This window comes from Schistocerca americana, chromosome 2 (assembly GCF_021461395.2).
Source record: "Schistocerca americana isolate TAMUIC-IGC-003095 chromosome 2, iqSchAmer2.1, whole genome shotgun sequence".
Taxonomy (NCBI): domain Eukaryota; kingdom Metazoa; phylum Arthropoda; class Insecta; order Orthoptera; family Acrididae; genus Schistocerca; species Schistocerca americana.
The window spans coordinates 608,565,785-608,590,171 of record NC_060120.1 but is presented as its reverse complement, the minus strand read 5'-3'; the positions used below and the strand labels follow the sequence as shown (position 1 = coordinate 608,590,171).

Here is a 24,387-nt window from a genome sequence, read left to right as displayed (position 1 = left end):
GAATCACCACGAGAGGTCAGCACTAGTGCAACAAGTTGTTCAGGTAATATTCATTGGACTGTTGCCTGTAAACACATGGCACGTGGTGTGGTAGTGATGTGGCTCTGTCGTTGTTCCCACTTGGTGATTTGCAAACATGGAAAAAATTGAGATTCCAGCAGTGATTAAGTACATGAAGAAAGGTATGTAAGCAAAGGACATTCATGCCAATTTCCAAAATACACTGGGGGGGGGGGGGGGGGTTCTGCCCCTTCATATTCAACTGTTGCCAAGTGGAAAAATGAATTTAAATTTGGTCAGGAGAGCTTAGATGATGATCCATGCAGTGGATGACCAAGATGTGTCACTACTCCAGAAATCATTGCAAAAGTCCACAAAATGATTATAGAGTATCGCCAACTGAAAGTGGGGCAAATTGCTCACGCCTGCCAGATGTCATCTGAAAGGGAATATCACATTTTAACTGAAGAATTAGAAATGAAAAAGTTATCTGCAAGATGGGTGCCGCGACTCTTGACGTGTGCCAGCACACACGGAAAAATTACACAAACTAAGGTCTGAATTGCCTTATTCACCTGAAATGCTCTGTCAGACTTCCATTCCTTTGCAAAACTGGAAATTTTTCTTGTTGGATGAAGATTCACTTCAAATGAAGAACTGATACCTGAAGGTAACAACTATTGTGCAGGCTTGGAAGAAACTCATTTTCGAGATGGGATCAAGGTACTGGAACATCACTGGACCAAGTGCATTAATCTCCGAGGAGGCTACATTGAAAAATAAAAAAGCTTCAGTGATGTAAGTACTATTTTTCTATTCGGTTCTGTGTACTTCTCAAATCACCCTGTATAAAGCTAACTCTTATGATACAATGTCGCAGACAAACTATCTATATATGTAATACACGTAACATGAACAGGCCCCTGAACATTTTTGAAAGCCTACTCCTTAGATTGAAATTCTAACCATCCAATTTCAAGTACCAGTATTTCTGAGACTTTGAAGTGAAACTGCTTTTCCAGCACATTCTTCATTCTCAGCACTCACCAACCCTTACCTTTTATTAAATCACTCTGTCTCTTGCTTCAGCTGATCCACTTGCTGTCTGCACTTGTTATACTTTCTTTACCCCTTTGACATCAGTTTCTAACAAGGATTATAATGTCTGAAGCTGGAGATTAAGTCATTTTTGTCATTAAGAGTTTTCTGCCAATTATTCAGTTTCAGGGAAGTAAGTGTTTTTCTCTGAACCCATCATAGAGCTTAACCTTGAATAATACTGCTTATTGTTTGGTGCAACCCACAATTCTCATTCATAAATACTCATTAACAATCTTTCATAACCTAAATCAGCTAATAATGTTTAGTCTTTGACTATGGAATTCTGGATAATATTCATTCAACAAGAATTACAGATAAGTATATTACAATATTATGAAAAGGAAAGGTGCCATTCACAATATAGTGGAGATGCTGAGTCACAGATAAGCACAACAAAAATACTATTACAAATTAGCTTGCCACCGCCGCCACTGCCATTTGAATCTACTGCTGATTAAAGCTTCCTTGAAACTCCTTAATCTAAACACATCCATCTTGCGCATGCAAGTACATTAGGGCAACATTTAGGGCTCATCTCTTTGAATCTAAAAAGAATTTCCTTGGTCCATGCACCATTCATTTGCACGGTTGCATGTACTGCCAACCTGCATATCTTAACCAGCAGACATAAATTTGTACTCTATGTATAGCACTGTTGGCTCGTATTTCCATAAATTCAAAATTCTTTACTCACAACTACTGGCCATTTATTCATTACAGTAAAACTATTTTCTGTAACTGGCTCCAATGAGACTGAACACAGTTAAGCACTGAGACAATGAGAGAAACAGGATGAATCCAAGTACCACTGCACAGCCCATTCCTCTTGAACTACACCAAGATGGGTGCAGATTTCAAGTGTGACAACCGCCGTTCCCCCAGCCCCCTCCACACACGCACAGATATACAGGGTGTCTCACCTTCCTCCGCCACCTCAGATATCTCTGGAACAACAATAGATATTTAAAAATGGTTTTCACCAGCACGTTAAGTACAGCAGGGGCGTAGGAAACCAAATACTGTGCGAAATTTTAAAACAAACAAATACTATTTTCAACACAAACTTGTGTATTTTTAAATGGACATCTCCTCTTATTTCATATGCAATCTATAGCATGAAAACCCAAAAATAATGGTGTTGGTTGCATCGCAATAAATCAATTACATCCCAAGAAATTGCGTAGCGAAGTTGACGCTTGAAATAAATGAAGCGCATAGCCAGCGCACGTCCTGAGACTCAATCGTGCACCTCACGCTGCCTGTGTCAGGGGCTCACACAATGGAAAGGTACGCACAATCCACAAAAATAAACTAGTAACACATCCAACGCAAAGTTATGTCTTTCAAATTGCAAATGTATGTTTATTCTAGCAAAATGACAACTAGAGCTACAATGAGAGATAACACACTTGAATTCACTTTGCTAAATACATTTACTAGTGCCCTGTCACCCACAGAAACTGTATTGTTGTGCATTACATACAGCTTAGAAAATACAGCCACATCTTAACTAATGCAGCTTTGCCACGTCAACATACGTTTGAAGTGCCCTCCGTTTGCATCAATACACATTTGCAGATGGGTAATAAGAGAGTGTTGCACAGATTGTAGAGTTCCTACAGGTATTGCTGCACATGTCGCAGTAATATGATGTTGAATATCCTCTACTGACATTGGGGGTTCTTGATACACACTGTCTCTCACTGCGCCCCAGAGAAAGAAGTCTAGTGGGGACCGTCGTGGCCATCACACCGTACCTCCCCGTCCCATCCACCTATTTGGAAATACCACACCTAGAATGTCTCTGGAAACTTTTTCATTGTGTGCGGGACATCCATCATGTTGGAACCACATCGATAGACAAGTTTCCAGTCTTAGATCCTCCATGAGGAGTGCTAGTGTGTTTTAAAGAAATTATGCATATCGCTGTCCGTGCAATGTTCCATGGTGAAAATAGGGACCTACAATACAGTTAGCAACGATACTGCCCACATTCCACTCTCTCTCTGATGAGCAATTTGGTGAATCCAGTGGGGATTTTGCACGGACCAGTAGTGCATGTTCCGCAGAGTCACATTACCATGATTTGTAAATGAAGCCTCGTCCGTCAACAATGTATTGCTTAGGAATACTGAATTACCTTGCAACTGTTGAAGTGAAAAACAACAGAATGCAATGCGAAATTCAAAGTCATTCCCATACAGTTCTTGGTGCAGTGAGATACGGAACGGATGAAACCGATGTCGATGCAAGATTCTGCACACATTACTGTGGCTTATTCCTACACCTCGTGCAATTTCTCGTACACCCACCTGAGGATTGTGTGCTAAAGTAGCCCAAACAGCAATTTCGTTTCCATTTCCAGACGCTGGTGTTGTACATTGGCATTTTGTGGGAGCCCAGCTTCCTGTACCTGTGAGTGTCTTGCAGATGTTGGCAATGTTTCGGCGTAACGGACACCGCCAATTTGGGTAACTTTCAGCATACAGTGTCACAGCTGTGGTTGCATTTCTGTGACATTCACTATAAATTAAAATAATATCTGGTTTTTCTTCATTACTGAAGGCTGGCATATTGACTAGATGACAGCAAATGTAACAAGCCACAAGAAAACAGGTTTTAATGTGGCAATGTATGTGAATTATGTTACAGTATGAGAGCAGTTCAGCAGACCAGATTAGGAGACACTTGTACACTGAAGGTAGAGTGTGCCATGGTGATATTGGTATGTTTACAGTAGGATACAGGCACCAGTGCAGGCAAGCCCTGCTCTGAGTACAGTACTACATGCGACGCATTACGTCAGAAACTGTGACGCCATTGCTATCCTTTATAAGCCGTATATTTCAGAACTTATGAGGTTTCGAAACATGAAACCTAGTGTGTTACCACTAATTGTGCCTCTAGTTGTCTTTTCCAAACAATAAACATTATGCACAGGACATCCATCATTCTGATACCGCATTATTTGACACATTATAAGAGGTGGACTGATTCAAGTAAGGTACAGCTCAAGAAGGGGCTAAACTAACCCCCTTTAGGAGTGCCACCAATGAAATATGGGCCAATGATGTGTTGTCATACAATACCACACCATACATTAACACTCCACTGATGTAGTACGTCAATCACATCATGATTACCAGCAGTGTGAGCTGCACGCTTGAGTCTCAGGACCTGTGCTAGCTTTGCGCTTCATTTATTTAAAGGGTCAACTTTGCCTCACAGTTTCTCATGATGTAATTGACATATTGCAATGAAACCAAGGCCATAAAATTTCACATAGTATTTAGTTTCCTAAGCCCTGCCTTACATTCATGCTGGTGAAAACTGTTTTTGAATATCTATTGTTGTTACATAGATATTTGAGGTGGCAGAGTTAGGTGAGACACCCCGTATATGTGCCATTACAATGTGCTGGCTGAGCACACAATGACTGCAGTGGAAAGAGGCATGAATTCAAGAATTGAAAAGGATGGCTGGGAAGATGGGGGGGGGGGGGGAGGAGGAAAGAAGAGTGGCTGATGGCTCGGGTGGAGGCAGCGAATAAGCAGAATAAGAAAGTGGGGGAGAGAGGCAGCAGGTGCACAGGCTAGGATGCATGAACATCAGAGTCAATGAGTTTACGCAGAATATAATGATGATGATGATGATGATGTGGAAGAGTGGATTAAGAGGACATGCAGTACAGAGAAAGAGGAGACTGTTGGGTCGAGAGTGTGTGCGTAGTGGGTTAGAGGAGAGTGAGACCAGGAGCATTACAGGAGTGTGATGTATTCTAACGCCATAATAAATGACACACACATTGGAAATAAATACCAAAAAAAATTGGTGATCAGAAACTGTATGCCAGCAAATTTTCTCCCCTCGTTAGCCAAAGACAGGCAATGGAACTTTTTTTCCTATACCAGGGTTTGAACTGGCTGCCTTTGGATCGAGCACCACTACACAAACTATACATTAACGATCTTGGCTACAGTGACATGTGATAAACTGTCCCCTGTCTCAAACTGGTATAAAATTCCAAACTTTCAACAATATCATCCAAGTCTCTGAGATTATAACTTACTTTTTTTTTTTTTACATGGTACTCATTCTCATTCATATGAGCACAGGCTATATATTTTTAGACAACAATGTACAGATTTTTTGTTAAAACTAACTGTGACAAAGATGCTGCTGTACTGTGCTGTGAAGATGTGCAGTTTACTTTCCAGTTTTAACTACGATGGCAGGGAACTTAAACCATTTGACAAATTTTTTCTCCAGTTTGTTGTCTTTCTCCTTATATATAATTTTAATCAAAACTGTAAGCACAATAATGTGCTGTTTTGTTTTCTTCCTCACAGTCAGTTTTAAGAAAAAACAGTAATGTTGTATTTAGGGTGAAGCAGAGATGATGCACAAAGAGGGGGTGAGGTGGAGGTAATGGACAGAGGGGGGAGGGGGGGAGGGGTGGGAGGTGATGGACAGAGAGAGGAGGAAAAGGAGGAGATGGACAAGGAGAGAGGGGGGGAGGAGATTGACAAATAGAGGGGAAGGAGGAGGAGATATAAAAAGATGGGGAGCATATTTAGCAATTGTGCAGCTCTTCCTGGTTCATTAGTATTCTATATGTTTCACATGATATTTATACACCCTTCATAGTATTACAATTTCCACAAACCAGAGTTAGAAATTCACTGTACATAAAACTAAAGCCCTGGAAGTTTTTTATCATTATTTATTGTCACGTTGGATGCTGCACAATATTATACTCTTCAGATTAACTACTCTCTGTACCTCTGCCTGTAGGGTCTCATAAAACTCATATAGTTTTTTTACGCACTTACAGTTAATATTTCAGTTTTGATTACTGGTGTGATATTTTTAACATCAAAAAACATAAGCTTACTTCAAAATCCACTTTGGAGTAACAAACATCACACATAATTTTACTGTTGCCATCCATCAGATTTTGCAACATATTTCACTGTTCAATTAGCACAGGCTGCAGAACAAACTATTTGTTCTACTATGCCCACTTTAGCAAACTTCTTTTTAGTATTGCTGTAAGTATCTGAAAGACAGTTTAATGAAGATTACTATGAAGTGCCCAATGAGCAGTTTCTCAGGGAGCACAAGGGAACACCAATGACAGAAAGAGCAATATGGCACTGATGAAATATGCCATGATTATAATTTCAAAGGAAAAACCTAGGTCTCTTCAAAACAACCAATCACTATGGAGCCAAGTTTTTGGAAAAAATGATATATTGTTGGGAGACACTGACTGACTGTTTCGCGAGTACATTTAATATTTTCATAACATAACATAAACCACAGTCATAATAAGCATTACTAGGAACTCTCCTTATGCTGTTTCAGCTGTACTGATGATGGGCAATGGTGGTTAAAATCAATTAACAGTATAAAATTATTATGTGATTGAGTCAATAAAAATATTAAATGTACGAGAGACTGCAAGTGCTAGAATACATTAAAAGAATCCAATTTTTCAATAAGACTAGCATGCACGGAACCTTCATAACAGGAGATTTAATTCATGATCCCACCGCCAACACCATTATTTAACAGCATAGTTATTTTCTGATTTACATGGGGACAGCTGCTTGTATTTTAACAGTCCAGCTACCAGTTAAATGAAGTATCACTAACGAACACTTTTACTACAAGTTTATCTCTGTTTGCAGTTGAATGTGTCAGTCTGAGCAAATTAGCCCCTGAGGTAGCAAAAGCAACTCTTCACATCAGAATCAGTAAACATTTTATTCAACTGCACATGCAGTTAATTAATGATGAATACTAAATCACGGTGTTTTACATGAAAGTAGTACTAACCTGATGGCTAGAACATTCAATAGTCAAATTTGACTCCATAACAAATTAACAATGGAATGGAAAACTATTCTAAGAACAAGTGTACAAGCATCATAGAATACGATTTCGTCTGGTGGCTGGGGCATAAGCACTTTGACAGCATTACAAAATTACATGCAAAAACCACACAACTCGCACTGCATTGTAGAGTCACTTCTATTTGCTACATCAGCCCCCACCAGGGAAGCAGAGCAGTGTCCAAAAACCTTGTAGGGAAATGAGCTCATTGACCAAATCATGTTGTGCATCCTGAGGGCTCCTTTGCATTGACAGTTAGTGAATTTAGTGGTGACTAAACAATTGGAACTGGGTCAGGATTGTGCTGTGTTGTCCTCTTCGGAATTCCTTCTTGAAAGAGGCTCACAGGTTTCATGCAGTCCAGTAAGACAGAAGTGGTTTTGCCAATAATGATAATGCAGAACAAGTGTGGGGTCTCCTCATCATACCACTTTATGTCGCCCTGAGTAAGGTGGCTGTAATGGAGCTTTGACACTGTCAGAGAGTAGCATTACGTCTTGGTTTAAAAACATAGGATTGGTGCCATGTCTGAATATTTGTCAGGACCGCAAGTGGAAGATATCTGTCAAGGTGGGTAGCTGCTAGGACTGTGGAGCAACTAACTTCCTTTGCAGGCGTAACATTCCACCCCACACAATTTCGCCAGCTGGAGCATCGAAATCAAGCTTGCAAGTATTTATCAGACTGAGCAAAACCATTGGCAGGGCTATGGTCCAACTGGCATCGTGCTACATCAAGACTGTTTACAGTGATCTGTGCCAGCATTCTATGATCCCACTGCTGGTGGGGTAATAGCTCATAATTCTATGATGCACAGTGCTACAGAATTTAGTCAGCTGTGTGAACAGGTCAAACTCAAACTGGCATCCACGATCCATCGTGACATGCAAAGGGCAGTCAAAACATGACACCTAAGTCAAAACAAAGACAAAAGCTAAGGTCCCTGCCAAGATTATGTCTACTGATGCGGCTTCCAGCCAGCATGTGAAATAGTCTATCATTGTAAGTAAAAAATGTTGGCCATTCGATGGAGGTACGAAGCCAACTACATCGGTATGAATGTGTGCAAATTGAGCCATTGCATCAGGAAAATTGCCCACAGGCACACCCATGTCTCTCTTGATTTTACTGCATTGGCATTTAATCCATGTTCACATCCAGTCTTGACAATCTTTCTTGATTCCTGGCCACACAAAACGATTGAAGACAAGTCACAATGTCACACGAACTCCAAGATGGCACAGGCATATTACCAAAAGCACACCTCCTGAATGCCATTGGTAGGAAAGTGCAAGGTTTGCCACTGGACACTTCACAGTACAGCTTGGCGTCATTGCTGGGAATTTGTACTATCCGAAGTTTGAGCAATGATCTGAAGTCTTCAAGCAGATCATGCAGCTCCTGGCCTGATTGTTATGCTGCTGTAGGTTCTGTGAAATCCATCAAATGAATGATGCTGCTGACACAGCAGAGGCAGTTGGCCCCTATATTGTCTATTCCACAAATGTGCTTCATGCCTGTGCTGAAATGAGAAATGTAGACCAACTGGTTGTGTTGGCTAGGTGAGCAATTCATGTTATTTTGTTGTATGGTATATGTGACTTATGGTCAGTAAAGAAAATTCTCAGACCTCCAGTTGAGATTGTAAATATTTAAGGGCTTCGTAGATTGGTAAAAGCTCTTTGTCATAGGCACTCCATTTCTTTTAAGATGGAGACAGCTAGTGCAAGAAGAATGCTAGCAATTGCCATGCTCCATCAAAAAGTTGTTGTAATGTTGTGCCGATTGCCATATGACTGGCATCAACTACCAGTGCCAATGGTGTGCTCGTTTTTGGGTGTGTGAGTAATGCCACTCCACTTGGCTACTTCAAAAGTCAAGATCATTTTGTCCATCCCTGAAACTGGTGACTTTCCCTTGCTCTTCAGTCTTTGTGAGTGCCGCTTTTATCGGTACTTCCTACTCAGCCACATGAGATAGATGTCGGCATAGAAATTGAGGATTCTGAGGTAATGATGCAGTTCCTTGAAAGTCTTTGGCTGGGTCATCTGCAGGATGGCTTCAACTTTCTCTGCCAAGGGTAGTGAGCCAGACTGCATGGTCCTATGGCCCAAAAACTCAACTTGTGTTTGGCTGAAGACATTCTTGGCAGTATTTAGAATGATGCCATACCACTCCAATCTTCTGAACACTTTTGTAAGATGATGCTAATGTTGCTCCAGAGAGGTAAAGAAGACCAGAACATCATTGAGATGAGGGAAGCAAAATATTAGCCCTTGTAACATGGAGTCAATGAGCCTTTACCATGTATTTTGTAGGCAAAATTTCATGAACCAACTGACAAAAAGGCCAAAAGGAGTGATAATGGCTGTCTTTTGTATTTCTGCTTCTGCAAACAGAATCTGCATATATGCTTTTGCAGTCTACAACACGGTATCCATAACGCCATATAAGTAAGTGTATGGGGCAACGACTGGTCACAGTTCTATCATTTAGGACCCAATAATCATCACAAAGGTGTCATTTACCATTCTTTTTCGGCACCAAGTGTAATGGAGACCACAAGGGCCTACTCTATCCAGTGCCAAGCATTAGGTTGGCAGGACACTGGTGGGCCTTCGGTAGTCTGTATGTGATCACAGAGTCACGGGGTATCTTCTTTGGTGCTCCTGGAAGTCTTGTTAGTGCAGGGAATATCTTCAACAAGTCAATGGACTTGCCGCTGGTGTCTTGCATGAGTTTAGCCACGTGTACTGCTGTGTGCTGACGAAAACCTGCTGCTGTTGACCATACACCAAAAATTCTGCTCCTGTTATGGCTCCTGACACATCTGCAACTGTGAAATCCCACGTAAAGTTGCACCTTAGTGCAAAGACCAGGCTGATTCCCAGCATTCCATATCAATATAGGAAGAATTGTTGGAGGCAGTCAAATGGAAGTGGGTGCACGACCACTTGCTATGCAACTCCATGCATGGGAACACACACAAGTCAGAACCAGTATGTACGAGATATTGGTACCCGGAGTTATGATGACTGACGACAAGGTGCTAAGACAATGTCCGAGTGATCGGTTGATGTGCCAACATCTGATTGCCACTGGCATTTGGGTGTAAGCAGGGCATTGTACACTTGCCTGCCCGGTTCCAAATCTCCTATAACAACAGAAAATCGAGAGCTTGTCAGGACCTGATGTTGATGTAGTGGTAGACAAATGGCTGTTCGACCACTTGCAAAAATGACCGCTGTCTCTGCTGCGATCACACTAAGTCAATAATTATTCCATCTTCTTGGTCAGTAAATTCACTTTGGCAGACAACGTATCAGTATCGACTCGTGTTACCATTTGTGACAACAAGCTGTTGCGCCCCCCCCCCCCCCCCCCCCCCCTCCACCCATCACTGTACACACTGGCATAAATTTTATAGCATCAAACATTTTGTCAGCTAATTCCACTACAGTGTCTAAGGGAATGCCACTTTGTGATGCAATAACAGTTTTCGCTTGGGGTGGCAAGGGATTACTACACAGGGTGCTTACTACACATGTGTTGCAAATACTGTGAGAGTCGTATCTCGCCAATGTCTTCATGGGTTATGACTCATCTGATTCATTCTTCCTGTGAAGCAGAAACCCTTCACATCAGTTTGTTATTAAATTCTCATATGTGCCTGATATAGGTGGAATGGTGATCACATCTTTGATCTCCACTACATATTTCTGATCCACCTGGCTTGCTATGAATTTGGTCCCATCCACGGTAATTTTGCCAAAGTGAAAATTCACTTCCACTTGTGCAAATCATAAGCTGCATTAGTCAGTCAAAAAGATAGCAAATGCATGGCGAGTCCTGAGACTGAAGGCACAGTTTCCATTCATGCCTCTGTCATGTCGAACGCATCCTTCCTGCTATATAATGTGGCTAATTCTATCACGTCAAGATCACCAGTGTCAGACTGACATTGTGTCTGTCATTGTCCATACAAATTATTGCATGAGTACTATTAGCTGCCAATGTAGTGAAAGAGACTCTTCACATCAGAATTGGTAAACAATTTACTCAATTGCACAGGGAGTTTGTTAATGATGAATACTAGATCGAGGCATTTTACATGAAAGTAGAACCAACTGGGCAACTAGAAAATTCAGTAGGCAAATGTAGTTCTGTAACTAATTGACAACGGAATGAAAAACTATTCAGAGAGTAAGCATACAATTGTCATATGTACATTGGATCTGGTGGCTGATGTGGAAACACTTTGACAGCATTACAAAATTACGTATGAAAACCACACAACTTGCACTGCACTATAGGAGTCATTCCTGTCTGCTACAAATTTATCTCATTCCATGAAGTGTAAGTTTTCCTTGTGAAATCTCAGTTCCAGGGTATCACAGGGATTTTGCGAACCAGTAACTCTGTTCATCATTAATTTCTTTTAAATACAACTGGACTTCTTCCTCCTCTCAAGATGGTTCTGTTGGTGAGAGTAGGAAGGTACTTTGGTCTTTCAGCTAACTGCCTTTCTTATGCTTGATAATATGTTAGTACACTCACAAGGAAATGAATTACAGGAAACTATTATTTTCAAGAGAGAGAGCACCTATGCCCATAGCAAATGCAGTAGTTTAGTACATTAAGTGCTTGGACTATCATTAGACCTCATACAGAACATTGGTATGATAGTCAAGTGCATGGTGGGCAACATAAGTATCGGCACCAGATCACAGCAAGACCATGAGTGACCAAAGGTCACGTGGGCACTTTCCATATGCTACTATGTCAAGTCTGTAACCATAAATATTGCCACTGGCAACATGTTGATGACAGGGGTCACCATTTGCTATCACATATTACAACAACAGTTAAAGAGGACACAAAGCACCATATAAATCACAAATTCAACAACGGATGAATACAACAACTATTCAGCAATCATACCATCCTAAGATTCAGAAATCATTGCACCACATGTATAACTAAACTTGCTGCACGCCACATGACAAAGTTTTGCACTGGTGCAGCAACACTGCCACTGGATACTCAGAGAATAGGAAAATGTCATCTGGACAGACAAGTTGTATGCTTTCCAATAGGAGCTACTTCAGTAAGTAGTGGAAACATTCTTGTGCACTGAAGTTCATACAGGATGAATATGAACCCTGATATGTGCCTCCGCAGTCTTTCACACTGAGTGACAAAACATAAATCTGCTGTCCAACTGAATGTATTCATTTATTCACCTACAGCACACAGCTGGTAGCCTGTATCTTCAGCAAGACGTGCACCATCTCACCACTTTTTTATCGCATCAGAATGGTTTTAGCAATACTCATTGGACATCAAAGTCCTTGGGCAGCTTCCTAGGTCAACTGATTTCAATCCTATCACATGTGGTACAACATTAATATGCAAACTCTGGAACCACCTCCAAACACTCCCCATAAGTTATGAGTTTCAGGTGAGTACTTATAGTTCGAGGTTGTTCCCCTATTAATTTGCCATCCCATGGGGTCCTTAGTGTAATGCGTCATCATTGACATAAGGGTGAAAGGAGCCATGCTGCTTTGCTAAGCGTAAATAATTCAGCTCAAGAGTGAACCTGCATCATTAAAATGGGAGGATCCAGAACTTGTGAACTTACAATGTAAAACTGATTTTGGTGTGGGTGGAGGAGGGGGGAGGGGGGTGCATGTGTGTGTGCACGGACATATTTGTCAAAGTAGGAGGGCAGGAGGTAGCCGAGTTTGACTAGAAACACACAGTGCTGCAGTAGTCCTTTGTGTCTGCTGTGACAGCATATAGCATGTTAAAACCAGTCACAATACAAAGTGTTTTAAGTACCATAACTACGTAAAAATTAAGCATATGTTATCATAGCATTGAGCCTCACAGCACAATAAATTTATGAGCTAAAGAATCAAAAGTCATGTTCTGATTGCACTCTTGCATTAGTCATTGCACTCGTTGTTTTGCTCCTCGATACTGCTCCGTCTAGGCTCTCGCTTTGGTTCACTCTCTGGACTTGTCATTCTGTCACGTTGCCTTCACTGTCCATCTTGCTGTTGCTGTCTTTCCATGTTTATCAGCGATTCACTGTCAATACACTCGGCTGGCAGGCCAGTGTCTCCTGGCTGTGTTTGATTCCGGCTAGTATATTCTGTGTCATGTACAGTGAGTCAGGATGATAAATGAATCTTGAGGATGCTAAGGCAGCAGTTGATCCCAATTCTGGCTTAGAAATGGTTCCACTAGGTCATGTTTTGTATGAATCACAAGTAACCTCACCACTCAATAACAATATATAAAGGTGATTTCCATAGCATGGTGAACAATGGTTTGGTATGACAATGATACTGGAACAATGAAGAACCAGTATTGCCTGACACACATTGAAAAACTGTCACTGGATGAAGTGTGGCAGAGCCGCAACCTCAGTATAGAGGCCAAGCATCTGATCATGACCGTCTCTTTTCCTTGTGGTGGATAGTGTCAATAGTCTTTAAGTATAATGGTCTCAGTGAACCATAAATTGTACACCCATAAACTAGCCAGAATTTTAAGAAAGCTCCATAAAACTAGTAGACTCCCCCTGTCTAATACACAACACATTTGACTAAGGTACTTCAAGATGTTTAGTGCCTTGAGGGACCTTTTTAGGTCTATTAAATGTGTTACCAATGACAGCTTTGAATCAAATGTAAATCCCAGAAACCTCACTGAATCTTTAAAACTTAGAATGTGTCCCTCATTTGCACATCAGGTAAATTAAAAATCCAACACAAATAGTTAAAATAAACACGCACACACTTATCTACAGAAAATCTAAAATCAATATTGCCAGTCCATCTTCCAGCTTCCTAAGTGTGAGTGTCTGTTGGCAAATCGCTGTTGTACAGCTGGAAGAGGAAGAGGAACAAGAAACTGTAAAACCATCCACAAATCTTGAACATTGTTCCAAGCTCCTTGAAGTAACAGTTATTCATTATTATGATAACAGTAAAAATGGTTCCACAAAAAATATTGCCTTGAAGGATACCATTCCCCTGCTAAAACATCAAAATATCCGTACCTAAAAATGTTGAATTTTGAATAATTGTACGAGTATATGCAGGTAGTGTCATCGTGTACTTTTATGCCCCTTTTCTTTGTTGAAAACTATGCCCACTATTTTCTGTCACTGAAGGAAAGCCTGCTGACAATATGCCAACCGTGTTGTTGTTGTTGGTAGATTAATACCTCATGCATCCATACTGATCTCTAGGATTCAGACCAGACAATGGTTTCTCATATGACCCAAGGTCTTCCAAAAAGAAGATTACACTTCAATAACTACTGGGGTGCATGGTTGGTCCTTTCTTGGTCTGAGGAGGAGGACAATAACTATCTACCTCCTCGAGTTTGTACATTGTTGTATCTGCCATATTTCACTAACAAACATTATTGGAAACAAATGAAATTTGGTAAGTACTTCCTAGCTCTGCAGTGGATGTTCTTTATACAAGCAGGTTAGTTCTAAAGGACTTAAAGCCAATAATAATTCAATTTACGAATTAAATAATTTCATCTGCAATGGAATATTTGATGACCTGAGCCATTGTAAAATTAAAGTTGTGTTAGACCCTGTTACTTCATTGACTTTACGTATAATGTTCCACATTCTAAGCCATTCAAGTATATGTTATTAACCTTCATAAAACTTCTATCAAATACTGCATCCAATTACCCATCCATTTGGTGAGAACAAAATTCCTAATTACAAATTCTGATCCAATGGGACATCCTAGTGTCACTAAAATTTACAACTTAAGTTATTTACTAATATTTCCATTGTCCTTTTAACTGAACAACATTTACTGCAGCTATTTCCCTCAGTCTCATTAAGTCTCTGAAGTTTGATGTATTTCACAATTCCATAAAATATGGGCATTTGGTTACATTTTTTTCCTAATTTTTCAGACAGGTGGCAGAAAAGCTTATTTGTCTAAGAACTTTGCCATTTCTCTGCCATTTCATTAAACCACTCCAATACTGAGAAATACACATTCTCAAATGACCATTTGTACCTCATGACAATATAGTTTGTCATACTATCTTTGTTATTTCTTAAGAAATACATCAAGGTATTAGAATCTATTTGTGGAGAGAGCAATGAAACTTATTTACACAAGTTCAAAGATAGTAGGAGTTCCAACTGAATTGCTTGTAAAGAACAGATTTTTCTGCCAAAGCTGCACCAACCTCCCCATTCATTACTAGCATTCATAATGCTATATGCTCTTAGGTATGAACACTGAGCAAGAAAGATTCTAGCATATGACCCATTAAGCTACAGTATCAAGTCCACTGGACAAAAAAAAAAAAAAAGTCACCCCGAGAGAACTCATTATAAACATTATTTAATACTGTATAATTCTACTACTCTGGATTTGGTTAGCAAGGAATCCACAACATGATGCAAGTCTGGCACATCAGGTTAAGGCACTCATTGAGGATTCGATCACACAGTTCAACCAAATTGGAAGGATGCTGATGTCAGCATTTAATCCACTGTTCCATCATGTCCCACAGATGTTCTATGGGGTTTAAGTCAATTGATTTAGCATGCCAATCAAAAAATTATGTGGTGGGGGAGTGTTCAGAAAAACAGTCACATATTCTTCCAACCCATAGAACTTTGCTATTGTCTTGAAAAACATGAGTATCAATAAAATACTTATCATGCAGATGTTGACTGAAAGGCAACACCTGGAAATTCTGAATGTTTAAATGAACATGCTTGTTCATGTCAATTGTCACCTCAGTAAGCAGCCCATCTTAGGATTTATTTATTTATTTTTTTTAATAAAAGATTCATTTCATCATGAACATATGTCATTTCAATATGGGCGAAAATATGATTTGTCAGACTATACCCAGTTCTGGCAGTCAGTTACTATCCACCTTCAACGTTTTCTAGCCTACTGAAGATGCGTAGCATTACATCCCTGTGAGAGCAATGGCCTCTTGCGAGGTGACCCACTCCAAACTCTCATTGCAGTTCCTGTCACAATATTCTCCTGCTGATAGGTGGGGATGGACCTTCATCCTCCGTCTGCAGCAAATCCTGTCAGGTTTGGAAGCGATTCCGATTCACAGGCCATGAAATGCACCTCCATTCTCCCTCATTCAGTATCTTTCTCAACCACAATTCTGATGTGTTTCGTGGCCACATATGTTACACTCCTGCTTGTAGACACATTGAACAGTCCACCACAAAACACCAACAAATTCAGCAACTTCACAGACCATTTGGCCATAGGTAAGACAAAAAATGACTGTCTCTTTTTGCCACTCCTTTTGCACCCTTAGATTTACCCACATTTACATACAATGTCTGCTTGAAACATAAATATGTAACAAATCACTAATACAGGCAGTGTATGTGCAATTGAGTGTGTGACTCAATCATTGTGCTATTGTAAAGGCTTAACAATTCATCTGTGCAAGCATACAGGGATGATTAATTTTTTATTCAGATGCTTATTTTTGTACTTAAATAGCTGTTCTGGAAAAAATACATAAAATAAATAGCTTTTTAAGGACAAAAGTTGTGACCCTGCTGAGACATCAATGTAATAAAAAGGAAAGCCCACTACTTACCACACTGTCAATAGCAGATAAGTGAATTTCAGTAACATGTGAACTATTGTCCACAGGCAACATTTCTAGTGTAGTCCTTGACCCGGGCAAAACATTTAAAGTATGCATGACAATTTCACTGACAAATAAAGGCCTGTGAATGGTCTTCAAAGCTGTTTTTATTACACGAGTCCTTATGCTCTCAGAAGCATTTCGCACAACACACTCCAAACACACAAGCCTCACAAAGAGACAGTTTCTTGATGTTATTTTAGTACCTCCCTTGTTTTCCTCTACAGGTAAAGACAGGTTAGCGTATTCTTTCACCACCTTTTGTTGGAATGGTACAACTGACAGCTTGCATATTACAGTTTCTGGATGCACTGAATCTGTTCTTGGAAAGTCTGTTTCATATACAAATACATTGTATGGCTGGAAAAACAGTTCATCCTGGTAATTAGTTTCTACCAAGTCTACACTACACTGAAGTAACTGAAGTCTATACAAGTACGTTTGATCATCTTTATACACAATAGATTTCTGTATTTTCGAATTGTTAATGTAATTCTTTGGAGTCACATCAATCACTTCCTCTTCGGCTGCAGATGCCTGGAGAAATGACCCCAGTTTTCTGACAGAGTTCCAAAGAGTAGATGCTGGTCTGAAATGTGCTGTTCCACTTTCACTATTGTCTTCAACTTCTGGTACAGAAGAAATACCACTACTTGATCCTAAAGATGGTTGTGTCTCCTGCACTTGTGAAGAGAGAGACTGGCTTGGAATGTCATTAACAATCACTTCAGTGAAATTTTCCACATAACCAACTTCATAAGAAGGTTCCAGAGAATCTGAAACATAAAAGAAAGTTGTATTCTTCTTTTACTGTAATATGATTGCAAAGCTATTTTATTTTCATTAAATACATTTACAGTGTCACTATTTTCATTATTTTCGAATTTAATGTAATAATGTACTTTCATTTTTTAATATTTAAATGATGCTATGTTTGTTTTAACTGTAACATTTTAGTGTGCTACTGCAGTTTTCGGTTTTGTGCCATTTTCTAGCATCCACAAAGACATAATACAACATAAAGATCTGATGTCATATTATTCCATAATATATTCATATGTTACGCCACAGACATTGGGTCTTTACGTTGTTGTAATCTTTGCATCTTTGTGGATACTTGAAAATGGCACAAAACCCAAATTTACAAAACAGCAATAAAAAAGTTACAGCTAAAAGTAAATGTGATCTCATTTAAACAATTTATAGGGGCTGTGGATCCATATTACAAGAAATTATATACTATCATGAGTCTCAAACAATTAAAAGCATTACACCCAAACTGGATTATCCTGTGTACACTGCCTTATTTAGTTCACTTTTTTTATCAGAGTTTTTCTTGACTTACTTCCAAATTATATTCATATGAAGAGGATTGAATGTAGTCTCTTATGCATGTTACAACTGAATTCACTGGACTCTAAATTCAAATGTGCTACATAAATCTAACTGATATTTTGTAAGTGACACATTAATCTTCACATATTTTATTATTCACCTTTTTTATCTGCAGTAGAACATTCATCTTCAATTCCCAGCATTCTGTCACTGTTCTTAACAAATGCAGCATTAATTTGTAAAATTAACATTTACAATAGGTTTGGAATATACAAATATCAAATGATAAGACTGAAATTTTGAAAAAAATTATAATGAAGTGCATTCCTTTCACCTAAAACCCATAAACGAGAGTTTTAATTCAATGTTTACTTCACGTCGTAATACAGAGCAACTCCAAAAAGGCTGTTTGTAACATGTGAAATTTTATATATGACATTATTTAAATGCGAAGCAGAATTACACTGTCAGTTTTTCCTATGCAGAGGCAGAAACAGCATCTTCAAATTTCATTGTCTTATCCTCAATTGCTCACATTTATCTCTTCATAGACTTGTAGGAGACACTTTTTCAGAATTTTGCTATGGCATTCACTGCGTATATTCCTTCCATTCTGCTTTACTCCACAAACAGTGCACACTGAACTCTGCCCTTACTGACCAGCAGAATTTTGTTTAAGATGCTTCCATTTATTTGACATTTTCCCCCATTTATAGCTAAATGCTTTGATTGCTATAACAATGTAAGAGCTTCCATTATATAAAAAATTTGATTCAAGTATGTTTGATCATTATTTCTTAATGATGTTACAAGCAATCATGTCAAAGATTGATTACTTATTTGTCATGGTGATAAGCTACTGTACATATGACACTTGTTTACACTGTTACCCTGTCTATGTTCAAGTTTTATCTAACAGCAATATTTTCTAAGAAATCCATCACACAGAAATTTTCAAACAGCCTGCTCAACTTAGTTGACATAGCCTGTGGGCTGGTGAACATTTAGTACAGTGGTGGCATATTTCTGGTTACCAGTTTCTATATCAAAGACAGTACTGCTTCCTTTCGCCCAGTAAGTACAGTCACTTTCAATTACTTTAATCAGACTTTTTGGATATATTTCCAGCCACATTCCTGTTTTTCTTAACATGTTCCCACCCACACAACCCCTTTTTTCACAATAATTTCTGAATCTTTTGTACTGTCTGTTTTACAATAAAAACTGAAAGTCATGGCATTTTCATGAAATGAGACAGAACTTTCATTATGGAACATTCTTCAGGTATTTTACATCTTTTACAGCCCACGTGAAGCAGACGTACAATTTTAAACTTAAAAACATGCTGCTGTATTTAATCACTTCTACGTGTGTGCTGCCCAATCTAGCAGCCACCCACCAGTCCCACCTTTGTCTTTCCCAGGATCTGTGCTTGGGGCAGAGGGGATCTCATATTACATTTGTGGGGGAACGAATCACAATTTCTTATACAATAAAAGTCAAAACCAAGCATACTAAAAAACCACTTCATAACAAGAGACTTACTACCTATAATTTTCTTAACTGAGAGTGTATAATTGGTATGAGATTTGTACACATTTTAAGTTGTCGGAATGGTAACATTTAGTTTCATGTGCAAACTTTCTATATTTACATTTCAGCAGTTTTTGACACACTGTTAACATGACGAAAAATATGAACAAGTTGAGGTACAAAGCTGTTTAGGACCTAAAGCCATCTGCCATACGAGAATAACAACAAATGGTTCTGAATGCTCTTGTAACCAGTGAATATGCATTACATGTTCTGACTTCAAATTGGTATTGGACCGAGACATCTGTCTACATGGTGAGTCATGATTCAAAGTTAGGATTGCGAAGATCATATTTTTTCCTAAGGGAGGAAAGAGTGGAAAAGAGGGTGGCAGCTGCTCTGTCCCACCCCGTGCTGGGAGTGGCCTTGCCTTTACCAATGTCTCATCTTGCTCGGGTATTTCACAATTTTGTGTAAATTAAATGGCCCATCTTGGATTACTTTTCCATGATGCACACCATATTTTTCAGAGAACTCCAAAGCAAGACCTGAAGACTGGTAAAATTTCTGTCACCTGATCACAATAGTATGCTGATCTTAAGATGATAAAGCAACAAAGCTCAAACATCTCACAGAATGATTAACAGTATATCATTCACTGTAATTTACAAATACATTAATTTTAGAAAGTTATTAACACATCTGTTAAAAGTTACATGCTTGGTGTGTGATGGCAGTTTGTTTCTACATTTGTGTCAGTGTACCATATGCTATCTGGTTTTAATAACTGACAAGTACTGTCAACCCTAGTTCTGACCTTTGGTTCACAGTGTCCTGACAAATTATTTGTTTCACTATTTTCAAAGGTCGTCATCTTACTCTTCAATGATTTAGAATCATACAGTTCATGCAATTCAAGGTAAGAAATAGTGATTTTTACACAATTTTGTTAGAAGCATCATTTTTTACGCAGTTTACAAGTGATTCAGATTTCATTCATTTGTTATACTCTTCTTGTCTTTGGATTCTTGTTTCTTTCTCTGGAGGTAGATTATATAGTATTTTTCTTTTATGATGTTGAAACTGATAGCCTCTTCTTTTTGGTCGCCAATGATACTGCAGCACTGACAACTTTTTTGTTTTGTTTTTTGTTTGTGCATTTATTTTACCCAACAAGACTAGGGGCTACAATCCCTCTTATACATCTAAGAAGACATCTTTAGTGAGTTAACACTAGAATATGAACAGTAGATGAGCAATACATATTGATGATAACAACAACAACAACTAAAGATATAATAATCTCTGCAATATGTTCACTGCAAGATTAGTACATAATAATAATAATAATAATAATAATAATAATTATGATTATAGATATCATAATGAATGCACAGTATTTCATAAACATCAGTCTTACTAACAATGTGTTAGCTATTTTTCATATAAGTAGTGTATGGCAGCAGTACTGTAAAGACCCAAGTCTAGGCAAATGGGCTCAGTGCCATAAAGCAGGCCCCCTTGCAGCTATATATTGACCCAGAGTTATCCCATAGCTCTCACCAAGTGTCACCATCTGCCTTTTGAGGTGATTACTAAAACCCCCTTGCAGCTATATATTGACCCAGAGTTATCCCATAGCTCTCACCAAGTGTCACCATCTGCCTTTTGAGGTGATTACTAAAACCACAAAACACTTTGGCATGCAGTTTACACAATTTTAGCAGCTGTAACACCAGAACAGTCCTGCTCTGGGATGTATAAATACTGTCTGTCTGGCCGGGCTGATCTTCAGTTGGATCAGAAGTCACTGATTTATCAACTGTCATCATGATGGCCTCTGCCACAAGGTCAGTGTTGCTCTGCCATCACCCTGACAAGACCAACTGATAAGAAAGTGCAGCTGCTGTCAGAAGGGCTGAGGGTTGACTTCCAAGGCCCTCCCTGCCATTGAAAATTCAGCCAGATGTAAGTCTGGGGTTCTTATCCGGATGCCTCCACTGCCCCATACTGGCAGCCAGTTGGCCTCGCATATTGCCAAGTCGACCACACCAGCTGGGCTTAACGCAATCATTATGGCCAGCAGGAATGCTACAACTAATCAGGAGCAAGTCAACATGCTGGGGACCAGTGACGTGTGTAAGTTCAAGGGCACTACCTCTACTGTATCAATACACAGAAACTGTGGGTTGATGCCGGGCTGCAGATGAGGGCATGTACCACAGCTGCCTTAAGCTTCTTGGTGCAATAAAGAGTTTGTCTTGCTGCAGCCACATTACTCTTCCAAAAGTCTCTGATGGTTCTCACCAATAAATCAAATTCACAACCCCCAAGTGGGAGAGCCCAGCACCATCCTGACAACTAGAAGAATGGCTCTACAACCACTTGTAGAAGTCATTGCACACCAAGTCTCTACACTCCAGAAGGAATCAAATATGTATACGAAGTTGACTCATCAGGAGAAAAGTGACAAATACGCATCCAGTCACATTAATGTGACCACTACCCATGTTCAACATTAACTAGCAATAAACCACTCACAGACAGCAGGTGGCAGCACTAGCAGTGGAGTGTTTATAAGTGTGTTCACATGACAGGGAAAATAGTGCAGTCATTGTCATAATGTGGAAACAGAGTGATTTGCCTGACATCCAAAACAGCATGACCATTGGCTTTTAGGCAAAGGGTGAAAGTATTTCTGAAACAGCTAAGTTTGTAAACTTTCATGCGCCACTATGGTTAAAGTAAACCATGCATGACAAAATAGCACTATCCAAAACCGGTGCTGAGGCAAATGGGGTGCCCCACAGGCCAGAGATCACAGGAGTAAATGACGGCTGCAGAGATGTTTATGGGCAAATAGACATGCAACTGTTCAGCAACCAATTGCCCAAATGAACCAAGGGGCTACAAACAGTGTCTCCTCAATGACCACTCAGAGAACATTACTGCCTCTACAGCAGGCATATGATTAATGCACCCAAGATCACTGCTGTTCGCTAGCAACAAAGGCTGAAATTTGAACACCAGTACCATAACTGAATTTCCACAGAGTGGCAAATAAGTGGCCTTTTCAGATTAATCACATTTTATGCTCCGTCGGCATCAGACGTCTGAAAGCAAACACCCTCCAACAATCTTCAGAAGGGTCCAGAGGAGAATGTTTTTGTGGCATTCCCTGGGGATCTTATCATTCCGGACAACCAAATGGATCAACACAAGTACGCATATACCCTTGGGCACCATGTCAACACCTACATGCAGTTTGTTCTTCCTCGGCACGATGGCATCTACTGTCAGGAAAATGCAACATGTCACATAGCTCACAGTGTACATGCATGGTTTGAAGAGCACCAGGATGAGTTTATTGTACTCTCCTGCCCTCCCCCCCCCCCCCCCCCCCCAAATCTCCCAGAAATAAATTGGATTGAGAATCTGGGGACCACCTTGAGTGGACTGTTTGCATCCTAAATCCTCAACCAAGCACAGACGGCCATGACACTGGAGGTGACATGGGTCCACATCCCTGTCTCTTCCTGCATGTCTCAAAGCAGTCTGTGGTGCAAAAGGTGGTTATTCAGGCTTTTGACAGGTGGTCACAAATGTAAGTAGTCATTGTTTCACATCTGTTTATGGCATACAATCAGTTTATTTTGAAACTCTTCCACTTGCCCATGTTTCCATAAGAAACAACAATAAGGCATTGTGAGTCTGCCTTGATGCAAAACACTTGTTTTTATTTATTTTAGTCACAGTGTCACCATCATCAGTGGTTTTTTTTTCCTTTGTTCTAAAATGTGCAAAAATATTGTAGTTATAAATATTATAAAAACTTTTAATTTTTGCACAAGATGAACCCCAATCCGAAATTCTTGTTCACAGCATGTTTGACATCATCCGACATTTTGAGTAATGCAGTTGTTGTATTATGGTGTTTACAGAAGCCTGATTGATATTTATCACGGGTGTTTTACATTTTAAAATAGTCTAACAGCCGGTGACAAAAATGTACTCCAAGGCTTTATCTACTGTGATAAACGTATTTCTCAGCCTATCATCACCTGGTGATTTTGAATTATCATTCTTGGGTATTGATTAATTCCACTCAGTGTGACAGGCATCATGCATTAGAAACTGAAGATGTAAAAAAAACTGGAACAATAATGGTAGTAGCAGTACAGATTATACCTACACTGACTCCCATTATTACCTACTGCCTCAGAACAGAGTATATGCTTTTCACAGAGCACGAGTAGAAACATGTTTACGAAAGATACACCCATCGCAGTGATCCTAGCTTGTGGTTGGTAATTTATCACAACTTGAGAGCCAACTGTTGTTGAGAAGAAAAAAAATCATTTAATTCATGTGTCAAGGCTTTAAAAACAGCATTGAGTTTTGCATTATATATGTCAAATATGCACAGTTTCTTCCACATTAGAATAGCATTCAACTTGCTGCATATAGTGAGTGTGTCTAATTTTGGCAGTGTACATATTTTGCTTTGATTTGTTCTGCAGCTTCCTACATATTTCATAATGTCTAGGGCTTGCTACTATAACACTATGAAGACAGCAATCAACAAATGTCAAACTGTCATGAAATGTACTATGCACTCTAATGTGCATAAGATCAGCAGTTCAGTGTAACCACATAAAGTAGGTAAGAATAACGCCATCTACATTGTGTGAACAAGGGAACATTACACTGCAGGTTTTACATTCAGAACTTGTGTTTGAATGGCAGTTATTTGTGAGCCAATTGTGTTACATCTCATGTAATAAGGGGAATGTCTATTATCATGTGCCAGAGTTCAATAGTAGCACG

The 24,387-nt window shown here is 39.5% G+C and overlaps 1 protein-coding gene across 2 annotated transcripts in view; it reads right to left on the bottom strand.

Moving 5' to 3' along the window:
* LOC124594977 (peroxisome biogenesis factor 1) overlaps nucleotides 1–24,387 on the bottom strand; it is a 383,457-nt gene that overhangs the window by 302,915 nt on the left and 56,155 nt on the right. For both annotated transcript variants that reach the window (XM_047133503.1, XM_047133504.1), the window contains one exon: nucleotides 16,642–17,468. In XM_047133503.1, the coding sequence (XP_046989459.1) occupies nucleotides 16,642–17,468 (827 nt within the window). The remainder of the gene's footprint in view (nucleotides 1–16,641; nucleotides 17,469–24,387) is intronic.